The sequence below is a fragment of the Poecilia formosa genome, unplaced genomic scaffold (assembly GCF_000485575.1).
Source record: "Poecilia formosa unplaced genomic scaffold, Poecilia_formosa-5.1.2 Scaffold250, whole genome shotgun sequence".
In the NCBI taxonomy this organism is placed as follows: domain Eukaryota; kingdom Metazoa; phylum Chordata; class Actinopteri; order Cyprinodontiformes; family Poeciliidae; genus Poecilia; species Poecilia formosa.
This window is the reverse complement of record NW_006800189.1, coordinates 674,219-685,685: the sequence shown is the minus strand read 5'-3', so window position 1 is coordinate 685,685 and position 11,467 is coordinate 674,219. Positions and strand designations below refer to the sequence as shown.

The 11,467-nt window shown below is 35.0% G+C and overlaps 1 protein-coding gene and 1 long non-coding RNA gene across 3 annotated transcripts; one reads left to right on the top strand and one right to left on the bottom strand.

Moving 5' to 3' along the window:
* Window positions 1-868: 868 nt before the first annotated feature.
* On the bottom strand, window positions 869-2,999 carry LOC107838407 (uncharacterized). Its single transcript, XR_001664464.1, has 4 exons — window positions 2,958-2,999; window positions 2,691-2,726; window positions 2,196-2,570; window positions 869-979 (listed from the first exon to the last, which is right to left on the bottom strand). It is a non-coding gene; the product is annotated as an uncharacterized LOC107838407 (long non-coding RNA).
* A 4,123-nt stretch (window positions 3,000-7,122) lies between these two features.
* Window positions 7,123-10,969, top strand: LOC103150317 (fucolectin-7-like). Of its 2 annotated transcripts, none has more exons than XM_007569884.2 (6): window positions 7,123-7,204; window positions 7,339-7,406; window positions 7,515-7,812; window positions 9,030-9,184; window positions 9,931-10,210; window positions 10,353-10,969. In XM_007569884.2, the coding sequence occupies exons 2-6, from the start codon at window positions 7,343-7,345 to the stop codon at window positions 10,501-10,503; spliced, it is 948 nt and encodes a 315-aa protein (XP_007569946.1). In that variant the 5' UTR covers window positions 7,123-7,204; window positions 7,339-7,342; the 3' UTR covers window positions 10,504-10,969. The 2 variants fall into 2 exon arrangements, with proteins under 2 accessions (XP_007569946.1, XP_016536123.1); XM_016680637.1 differs by having other exon boundaries at window positions 7,180-7,204; window positions 7,319-7,406.
* Window positions 10,970-11,467: the final 498 nt, after the last annotated feature.

Genomic DNA, 11,467 nt, shown 5'->3' with positions numbered 1-11,467 from the left:
CTTGAAATACTCTTCAGTTCCCTCTGAGTATTGCTTTGCAGTAAAACTAATGTACATGAAGGACTTACATTTTTGGTTGTTAGGTCTAATAGCTCACAGCGTTATTGAAGATAATCATTATATTATTAGCGACTAAATGGAGCATTCCTATTGAAAAGTTTTTTTCTTCGTTACCACCCTGGTTGGTGCTTCTACATCATCAAGTCAGAATCTTAGCAGTCCTGCTGTATTCCTCTCATGGGTTGTCTTCCTCTGTCTCCTTGATGAAAACTCTTCCATCTGAGTGTTTTTTCCACTTAAGATTGTTGACACCACTTACATTTCCACCCAGCCTTTGCTTCATCTGGAAAAAAGAAAAGCTCATTTTTTTAAATAAAGTTTATATTGACTGAAACAAAGTGTACCTGCATTGATGCATGAATATCTGGAAGATTTACTTGCTCCAAGATGCTGTTTCGCACTGCAGGGTCATTCAGATCCAAACTTGAGTCCTGCAGGCTGATCCTCAGTTTTATGAACTGCAGTTTGGTTTGTACTAAAATAAATAAAAAAAATCCAAATTATTTGCTTTGCACTGCTTCCTTATTTTGCACATTTTACAATAGGTTTGTATTGGTTAAAAATGTTTACTTACTGCATTTGCAGAGGAAAGGATGAACTTCTGTACAGTTCCCGTCTCCCCATTTTCCAGATTCAGTCTTCAGCATTGCAACACAATTTTGATGATATTCTGTATTTACCAGTTGGGATTCCCTCCAGTACCTTAGTGAGGAGTCAGTCAGGTGTGACCAGTCGTACGGGTCTCTGAAGAGACCAACAAATACTGCTGTCCCATTGGCTACTTCCTGGACTGCCATGTATTCTGCGTCATTCCTCAGGCTGACCAGGTCTGTGAATTTTTTTCTGCAGAAATCTCGAGCGGCGGTCCATTTCATTAAATTTGGATTGAAGATGTACTGAGCTGCTCCTTGTTTTGTTCCTGAAATGAGAAATTTTACAATGTTTTATATTTATTACAACAAAAACAATAGGTGAGATGATATCCAATGCGGTGGCTGTGCTGATAGAAAAATGTCAAATTTGCAGAAATAAACAGTTTTTTTATGGTTTGCATCACATTAAGCCAGTGAATCAGAAGATACTGTACAACATCTGTAGGAAAACATGTTTTTCTCACTCTAGAAGTGAAATGAAAACAGTCTTATCTGCAAGTAGAATCCGAAGTTTTTGGAACTAAATCAAGCAATGACACTTCTAGCCTTTGGGATAATAAGCATATCATTGTAAACTTAAACATTTTTTCTCAATTCAAAATGTAATTGTGCCCAAAATTTCAAAAATATCAACTCCCAGATGATGACATTCATAATAGTCTCAATAAACAGAATTAATGGAAGTTGTTCCTTTAAAAAAGTTTCTAAACAGCTTTATCTAACAATAACCATAATACTCTTTTATTCTCAGGATGATTAGTTTGTTTAAAAGATCCACATTCAGATCTTGAATATTAACCAGGTGTCCTGACCTTTGGTTAATATTTTACTGTTATCAGTAATGACCTATTTTATTTAGGAGGGATGTGTTTTATTATGTCTGCCTAAAGTTTAACTAAACCATGACCTGTTTAAAAAAGGATGGCAAAATAAATAACTGAATCCAGTGACAGCTGGACTTTGTGAGCTGAAGCTTACTGATAATTGTAGGAGTTGAATTCTCTGAGATGTGATTGGACAACAACTNATTACAATAAAAACAATAGGTGAGATGATATCCAATGTGGCGGCTGTGCTGATAGAAGGAATTTCAAACTTTCAGAAATAAACATTTTTTTTTTTTTTTTTTATGGTTTACATCACATTAAGGCAGTGTATCAGAAGATACTGTACAACATCTGTAGAAAAACATGTTTATTCACATAAAATGAAAACATTCTTATTTGCAAATAGTAATCCAAAGTTATTGGAACTAAATCAAGCAATGACACTTTTAGCCTTTGGGATAATAAAGCATATCAGTGTAAACTTAAACAAATTTTCTCAACTCAAAATGTAATTGTGTTCAAAATTTACAAATAATATCAACTCCAAGATGCTGGCATTCATAATAGGCTCATTTGTTTTTTTTATATGGAGAACTCATGCATGTGTGGTTTTCGTTACATGTTATTAGGATCAAAATGCAAAAGAAATACTCACTATCAAAGCAGACTGAATGTCTATCTTCAAGACAGGAGAGTGTAGAAAGTTTTCCATTACTGAAAGTAGCACAGTTATCACCACTTAAAGGCATTCTCCATTTTATATAATTTCTTTCTCCATCCTCGTAGAAGTATTTGTCTGCCAGAGACCAATGCCACTTTAGCTCCTTTCCTCTGTGCAACCCAATCCATACGGCATCACTGTAGTCGCTTCCAACACTTTGAAGAGCCATTTCCATCTCATTCATGTCTTCGATTGTGGCCAGGTCAATGCATGTTTCCCTGCAGTAACTCTGTGCATCAGTCCAGGTTTTTGGAGTTTGAAATAAGACATATTGATGCTGATGCACACAGAGACAGAAAGAACTCAGTCCTGTAGATGAAAAATTAGAAGTGTAAAAAGCAACAAGGATTAGTCGGAAATGTTCTTGTCCGAGACGATTATGATTCTTTTGTGTCAGTTAGACACTTAGCACAGATGTATAAGACTAACCTGCAAGTATTATAAGACATACGACATTTCCCATGGCTGTAATAAAGGGAATAGGAAGAGAGAAAATTGATTAATTTATAGGAAGACTTCACATAACAGTGGTCTATAAATTAGATGGAGAGATAACATTGTAATGAGTGGTTTAGGATTTTACTTCTTTTGTATTTATTTTGAAATAAATACAACTACAAATGTGCATCAGAATTGTTTATTGTCTTAACTGATGAAAAATTTATGATAAATATTGAGAATTAGAAAGCTTCTTACCTTAATTTTTCTGAGTCCAGTGTTCAAGAAAAATAATGGCTACTGTTTGTTACTTTAGCAGTACAGAGTGTGCTTAACGTGTGTGGAGGCTGCTTTGGTAGTCATGACTGTCCTTATCTTTTTATGTATGGAAAACCATATGAAAATTACAGAGAAGATCACATGTTTACATTCTGTTATGACAACATATTAGGGCCGTCGTTGAAAAAAGGAGTACATTTCCATCAAAAAGGCAGACAGTTTTAGATTAATCTCAGAAATTTTCTAGAAAAAGAAAGAATTGTTTTGAGTTTGAAAAGTAACATTTTTCTCACTTAGTTATACATATTTAGTAATCACGGTCAGCCCAAGACTCCATGGGGCCCTAAGCAAAATGTGGTTTTGGGGCCCTCTAGTTCTGCTAATAGTGTGAACTGGCTGCAATGATCATTAGATCATTCACACACCTACTATAAACTTATTGCATCTCTGGCAGTGCTGTTCATATTATATACTATCCTTATGTATAAAAGGATAAATGTATTGGCCAACTGATTTTTCGACCAGCTGATTTCCTTAAGTTTGGGGGTCGTGATCGGCTGATACTTACATGTGAAGCCCATATTATCCCCTAATCTTATCTTCAAAGGTTTAAAGATCAGCCTCTGTCCTCTTCTGCTCTGCAGTGAGAGGTTTGACTGACAGACCAGCCAACCAGGTCAGGTCTGCACGTTTACAGTTAACAATATTCAACCCACTGTTACCATAACCGTGACTTTCTTGCTATATTTAGCGACATTTCAGACAAAAAAAATTCATATCAACCAAAATCAAAATTAGCAGGTCTGGTTTTTTAAAGATCGGCAACCAGGGATCGGCCAGAAAACTGCAATCGGTGCAGCCCTACACATATATTCATCACATTCTTTTATTAAATGAATTTCTCTTAAGCGTTACTCCAACAGCTAAAAATGTTATTTATACCAGGTGAGTCTTTCTCCCCTGAGAATGTGGACCGGTACTGGACTGATTCTGTGCCTTCAAATGATTTTAACTAAAGTTTCACATAAATTGATGTAAAAAAAAAAAGTTTGTTTTAGCCACAAAAGGATTATGCTCAGCAGCAAACAACATATCCCCAACTACAGCATAGAGTAGCTCATCGATGCAGCAGCTATGTAGCCTGACGTAAAAGCATTTTGCTCGTCAAACATTGAGAAGTTTTATTGTTATCAAACGGTGTCAAGCACGGCGTTCTGAAGCCAAAATACCTCAGAAATATACAGAGCCAAGCAGGAGAATCGACTCATTTAAAGTTTAAACTCAGTTTCACACAAACACAAAGACGCTGGAATGTTGAACTGGACCGTTCCAGGTCGCTATCAAGCTAATTATCTATTAGCAGCTTTAGTAATATTTTACATTACATTGCCAGGGCACATTAAAAAAAAACTTTATCTTGGTTGTTTTCTATTCTTCCTCTTTTCTCCCTCCCTGAAGGATAAGTCCTTTTTTGAGACATTGTTTTGCTGACTTAACTTCTGACCGGAGCATTGGACGTTTGGATGCTCAAAGCACAGTAGCTCATATTACCGGCGAAGCGTGCGATACCTACCGTGACCACCAGGAGTCCCCAAGAGCAATTATTTTTTTTTCTTTTTATCAATAAAATTATAATTTCTACATACATTATCAAAGATATATCATTGTAAAAACAAATCACTTTATAGTGAAATTGTGTGTTTTTGATATTATGACATAGAAATTATTACTTTAAAAAATCAGCTCTACTGAGGGGGCCCTTTAGTGGCCTTGGGGCCCTAAGCTGCTGCTTAGTTTGCTTATGCCTTGGGCTGGCCCTGTTAGTAATACACCATCACAAATTGTCAACAAGAAAATAAATAAAGAGCTAAAAGGAGATCAATCTAGAGGATACATAAAAGAAGAATGTATAAATATAAGCTTGATCCAAAATAATAAAACTGCAACGTAAAACTGCAAAAGAAACCTTAAATCAGGGCATTTAATTCTACAATTTGTTGCATAAAACAATGGCTATAGGGATGTCTGTAACTCAGTTATTCATAAGTGTTTTAGAAAAGAAGGGGCTGTTGATTCATGCAAACAAGGAGAGTCTGATCAAAAATAAAATAAAACTGTGTAAAAGGACGTGTAGGTAAGTTTTGCAGTTACTGGTGTTAACAGAAAAGACCTGAAATCTAAAACCTGTTTCATTTTAAATATCTCTTTGTGCATGACACAACCACTTATACTTTCTCACAAAACCTGCTTATATGGTCAAAATGCTATTTATCTGTGGTTTAAAGCTTACTGTAATACACCCTTGCAGTATTAGAGAAAACATTGGGCTTAAATGGGGTTATTTGTCTTTTTGCAATGACTGTTTAAAGTGGACATGTCAAACAAGGCTAATCAGTAACTAAACACTGTAAAGTATTTGCCTACACAAATCTTTGTTAGAATTTAAAACATATGCTAATTGTCTTGTGAACACAGATAAGGTTCTTGTGAAAACAAGAGAGCGACACAAGCGAGCATTGATTCTCAAGTGCAGCTTCATTCAGCAGAATCATAAGAGTTTCAAGGTTCAATCTGTGCCATTCTAGCAAGAGAAGCTGAAGGTGAACAAGGCTATTACTAAAGAGTGACAGGATCAGCTGTGCAAAACATAGTTTAATAAAAATCCCACACATTCCCAGTGTGTGTGATCCCAGTGCAAAGTATCTTCTTAAATAGCATTTTAAAGCATTTGTCTTTCATTTGTTTTTGAACTCTGTTTAGTTGCAGACGTGTGCTGTTGAAATGATTCAGTTTTAAAAATATTTCTGAACTTTTAGTATGAGTTCAGAACTTTGCCCTTATTCTTACAGCCAAGCCAATCTGGGACAACATAAGTAAACACAGCTTGGGATTTTCAGTGTTGCTCAACAACTAAATGCACCTCATTTAAAAACAACTATTGACTCCTTTAACTGTAGTACTGCAGTGTATTGAACTAATTTGCAGATATTTTAAAAATTATTTTATAATGAGGTGAATAAAAAAGTAAAGTAAGTTTCAACAATGTATTGCATGTTTCAAATTGTCCTAACAACATGAGTACAATATGATCTGTTTGGCTTGTAATTTGTTCTATAAACAATCTTATTGAATGTTTTATTATTAGTCAGCCACTTCTAAAAAACAACCACTTCACCTACTCCCCACTCCAGATATTTGAGGCTTTGTAGAGAATATATTATGTTGACAGAAGCAGAGTTCTTCATATTTAGGCCTTAAATTGATAAGGAGGAAAAAAGCTGGTGGACTTTTCAGAAATTATTTCCCATACACAATTCAGAAAGGAGTAAACCACACAAAATAAAACAATAAATGCTTTATTTGTATAAAGATTAAAAATGTTTTTCTTTTAAGACTAACAAATCACAATGGTTACATGAATCTGTAATCGTACACAGACTGACTTCATAATGGAGTTGAAAGAAACATAAATTATACTAACAAATAACTCGGTATCATCATGTTAAGGTCTTACTTTAATCATTTCTCATCAACACTGGAATTCTTACAAACTCCTGTAACATGTTTCCCCTGACCAACTGATTAATGTTGTTGGATCTAAAATTTGAAATATTTCCGTTTTGCAGAGAAGGGGTTAAACATTGTTACAGACAATAGCTTGTAAGAACTTATAAACTGAGTAACAGTAAGCCAAAGCAATATTTTTTACTTTCATTTACATCTTCAACTATATTTTCGATGTCTAATATTTTAAGTTCCAACAGAATTAATGGAAGTTGTTCCTTTTAAAATAAAGTTTATAAACAGGTTTTTTTTTTTACAATGATCATATTACTCTTCTGTTGTGAGGATGATTAGTGTTTTTAAAAGATCCACATTCAGATTCACAGTGAATTTGAAAGTGTCCTGAACCTTAGTAAATATTTTACTGTTGGCAATAATGACTGCTTTTATTTAGGAGGCATAACTCTGTGTTTTACTATGTCTACCTAAAGTTTAACTAACCCATTACCTGTTTAAACAAAGATGGCAAAGTCAATAACTGAATCCAGTGACAGCTGGACTTTCCGAGCTGAAGCTTACTGAGAATTGTAGGAGTTGAATTCTCTGAGATGTGATTGGACAACAGGTGAGTTTTACCTGATATAAATAGATGAGTGAAGGACTTAGCAAACGCTCAAAGGCAAATCTCTCTCCTCAAACAGCAAACCCACCTAAGAATCAAGGTAATTTCTCAGTTCTCATAAATAATTCTTACCAAAAATTCTCACAAAAAGGACACGATTTACTATAATATAGCATAAAATGTTATAAAATAGTTATACTATTCTAAATCCCAGTTTTTCTCTGTTTTTGTCAGAATCATGAGGTACGATGTACTATTTCATTTGCTGCTCCTCCTGCCAATCTGCTCAGCTTACACTTACCGTAAGTAGCATGTGAAAGTATTTGTGTAAATTTAGAATAAATATCTTAAGCAAAACAACCAATATTGTGATTAATTTATTCTTCGTTGAATTTCTCTGATCTTCTCAGAAAATGTGGCTTTACGTGGCAAAGCTACACAGTCTTCTCAGTACAAAGGGGAGCCTTGGAATGCATTTGTAGGTGCTTCCAATGCTATTGATGGAAACCTAAATGCTGACCTTACAAAGGGATCTTGTACCCACACTGATACTGAAAACAACCCCTGGTGGAGAGTGGACCTGCTGGACTCATATATAGTCACCCAGGTCGTCATCACCAACAGAGGAGACTGCTGTGCAGAGCAACTCAGTGGTGTGGAGGTTCGCATCGGAAACTCTTTACGACAAGATGGCACTGTAAACCCACTGTGAGTGATTATGTCATGGCTACAGTATGAAACAAGGGAGGCTCAATGCTGCTCAGATTTGAATTTTTTTCATTTCTGCACCTCCCCTTAAACAGAAACATACTTGATATGCAAAGAAACATCAGACTTGGCTACAAGCTGATAAACATTTGAGCACACTCTGGAAGTGTTTATAGTTGTAATTTTTCTTGTGTTACACTGTGTTTCCAAAAAACACACTTTGATTAGACGGAAATGTAACAATTGTTTCAGATTAAAAGAAATAGATGAGGGTAATTAAAATAAAAAGATTTAGACATGCAAAAATAAGTTTAGTGAGTTAAATAAAGGAAATCTCCAGTTTTAGAGCAAAACTCCTTTAAACTTTGTAAATGTTCATGTTTTGGTGACACTTGATGGAATCAAATGCAAAGAGACGTAGGAGGCTCTCTGCAACAAACAAAATTACAAAAACCACAGGGAGTCAATAATCCACAATGTAAATGCCAACAAGGAGAAAAATGGATTATGAAAGAGGTGTGATTAAATACTGGGAGAGTGAATGCAGGAACAATAGACCTGGGCTGATGAGGGGATGGGTGTGAGGGGAGAGAGCAGAGGGAGAGCACACTGTGCACTGGGAAATTAATCTGAATCTACTGCCAAGTAACTAAACAAAGTAACAAAATAAAACTGCACTGAGCAAGAAAAACTAGACAAGAAAACTCTACAATCACTAAGTAGAAACAAAATTAACAATAAAACAAGGCAGAACAAATATAGATGAGAAACTAAGGAACACAAATAATGACAAAACCCAAAACAAACAAACAACCTAAGATTTTAACAACTTTTTTTTTTGTTTATCTTAGCTGCATCGATCTTTGCACAGGTGATGTCCAGTGGTGGATCTATGGTTTCCAAAAGGTTTTAGCCTTATTTATGATATTTCTAAAAGTTTATAGTCTGTATATTGCAAAAACATTCTGCCGATTCCATCCTCATTTTCCCTGAAACTCTATCAGCTGCTGTGATCCTTTCACTTCTGATGGACTTTTCCAAATATAATCTTCATATCGATACCAAGATTATTAAAATAAAGTTTGTAATTGTCAAAAAAATCTAAATTAGATTTTTCACATTAGATTTGGGTTTGTTATTTTAAGCACCTCAGCAAACCCTGTGGGGATTACTCTTACTAAATCATGAATGTTACCAATACAACTGTTCTTTTCCAGGGTTGCTACCGTTTCTACTGCTGCAGCTGGAAGCTCTTATGCAATAAATTTTACTGAGCGTGTTGAAGGACGTTATGTGACCATCATAGCACCTGGTGTGAACAGGGTTCTACATGTCTGTGAAGTGGAGGTCTACGGATACCGCGCCCCAACTGGTGAGAATGTTTGATCATATTTTATGATCAATGAGCACCACTGACAAGCTTGATTGATTAGACCACGTTAACCCAGGTATACTTGATTGCTCATCTTGTAACTTCTCAAGTTTAAATTCCAATAACTTCGTTGTGTTTTATCTTCTGACCAACATTTAAAACTGCATTCACACTGATGTACAATAAAAAATACATATTTTACTATTATGATGCCTGAATCGGGGTATTTACAAAATAAAATTTACTTAAAGGTTATAAATGACAAAACCATTTTCTTTTAATTTGTGTTGTTTTTATGACTTTTTGAAGACAAAGTGAAAACAATTAAAGAGATTTATACAGACAGCCTTAGCCAATATTTAACTCAATCATAAGATAAAGCCTGGACAAAAAAGAACTGTTTTCTCAATGTCAACACTGTTCATGAATGTAAAATGTATTTTAAAATGTAGCTTATCTGCTGAAAATTGTTGGGAATTTAAAACAAAAATTGGGGGGGAAAGCACCTGCTGGGAGTACTGTCACAAAAAGTAGAAAGATATTTATTTTCTATAACAAATTATATGTCAATTCTTATTCAAATATGAAAACAATATGTTTTGCATCAATCAAATACAAAATGGGCTATTTTAACAAATAAAAAAGTTAACTTTTTAAATAAGGATGTGCAGTTGTCAATACGTACATAGCCAGAGCATATTAGAAGATTATGTATCATAGCTGACATTTAACATTTTGTTTTGCAGAAGAAAATGTGGCAGTTTATGGAAAAGCTTCACAGTCAACAGTTTATCCTGGAGCCATCGCCTACTACGCTATTGATGGGTATCGTGAAGGCCTGTTGAGCCAGAGTTCCTGCAGTGCTACAAATAATGACTTTAGCCCCTGGTGGAGACTGGACCTGGGAAGAACCCATAAAGTCTTCAATATTAACATAACCAATCGGGTAGAATTTCCCACTCGAATTGATGGAGCTGAAATTCGGATTGGAGATTCACTTGATAACAACGGAAATAACAATCCCAGGTAGTTTACAGCCATTTTATCAAGACACTGAATCCAATTGAATCATGAGAAATATAGAAATTATATTTCTCATGATAATTTTTGCTAAATTAATGTATCTTTAAGTATGTTCTGAAATCTTAAATCTTCTTTCCTCTGACAGGTGTGCTGTGATCTCAACCATCGCTCCAGGTTTTACTGAAACCTTTCAGTGCAACGGCATGGATGGTCGATACATCAACGTTGTCATACCTGGAAGAAACGAGTATCTCACTCTGTGTGAGGTGGAAGTGTACGCATCGAGACTGGATTAAAGTTTTCATGACATCACTGTGGTTTATAGTTAAAGCTGAATGAATCATTTTGACCACTAAAGGGTAAAAAAAGCCTTATGAATATCTGATTGTATTGAAAACCAAAATTAAACTCATTAAGGGAAAAGCATTTCTGAGCTGGGGTCAGCCTCTGATGAACCAATCACCTGTTTCTGGGAAACTGTGGGACGCTTTATGGGTCTGATTTTGAAAGATAAGAAACAACTTGAGACTACAGACTGAAAAGCAAATAAAAAAAACTTATTAGTTAATTTAAAAAGAAGAGCTATAATGTCTAACTCTTGAAAATCTTGTCTTTTGAACAGAATCTGTCAAACTGATTATCATATTTATCAGACAATCAGACGATTTAATGATCTGTCTTATAGGTCTTATTCATCCTGTGGTTTATTCTACTTGTCTGAAATCTGGTGTGTATTTCTTTAATAAATCACTATAATGATGAGTCTGCAAAGTTGGTTGTGGATTATTTGTACATAGTGTTATTACTGCACACTACTTAATTTTCTGTTAAATTGCTTGTTGACACAAACAGAAAATCAGCAAATCACATGCTAGTAACTCAATGCAATTGGGAATAAACTGTGCAACAGTGTCTGATGATAACAGAGCATCATTGGGATGTGGTTTCATTTGTTTCATAGATGTGCAACGATCTGATCCAAGCTTGTGAGGGTATCATGTTAATATATCTAAAGAATGTTTCTAACACCTAGTTGAATCTCTACCATGAACAGGATTGCAGTTCTGATGGGTAAAAGAGTCCAACCTGGACTTTGTTGGAGACTGACATATGGAAACTGTCATATTTTTTTCTTTGCTTCACTAGATGCTTTGTCTTGGTACAAGATCTCCTAAAGGAGCTCTCATAACCAAACAGGATTTGACATTTAAATGGGAGTTTATGTATGATAAATGATTTGCCCACCTGTAAATTAATTTC

Bases quoted from the DNA above. Each gene is read 5' to 3' on its own strand.
- LOC103150317 (XM_007569884.2), top strand. From the start codon at position 7,343: ATGAGGTACGATGTACTATTTCATTTGCTGCTCCTCCTGCCAATCTGC. The intron at 7,813-9,029 runs GTGAGTGATTAT...GTTCTTTTCCAG, and splicing joins GATGGCACTGTAAACCCACT to GGTTGCTACCGTTTCTACTG. The intron at 10,211-10,352 runs GTAGTTTACAGC...TTCCTCTGACAG, and splicing joins AACGGAAATAACAATCCCAG to GTGTGCTGTGATCTCAACCA.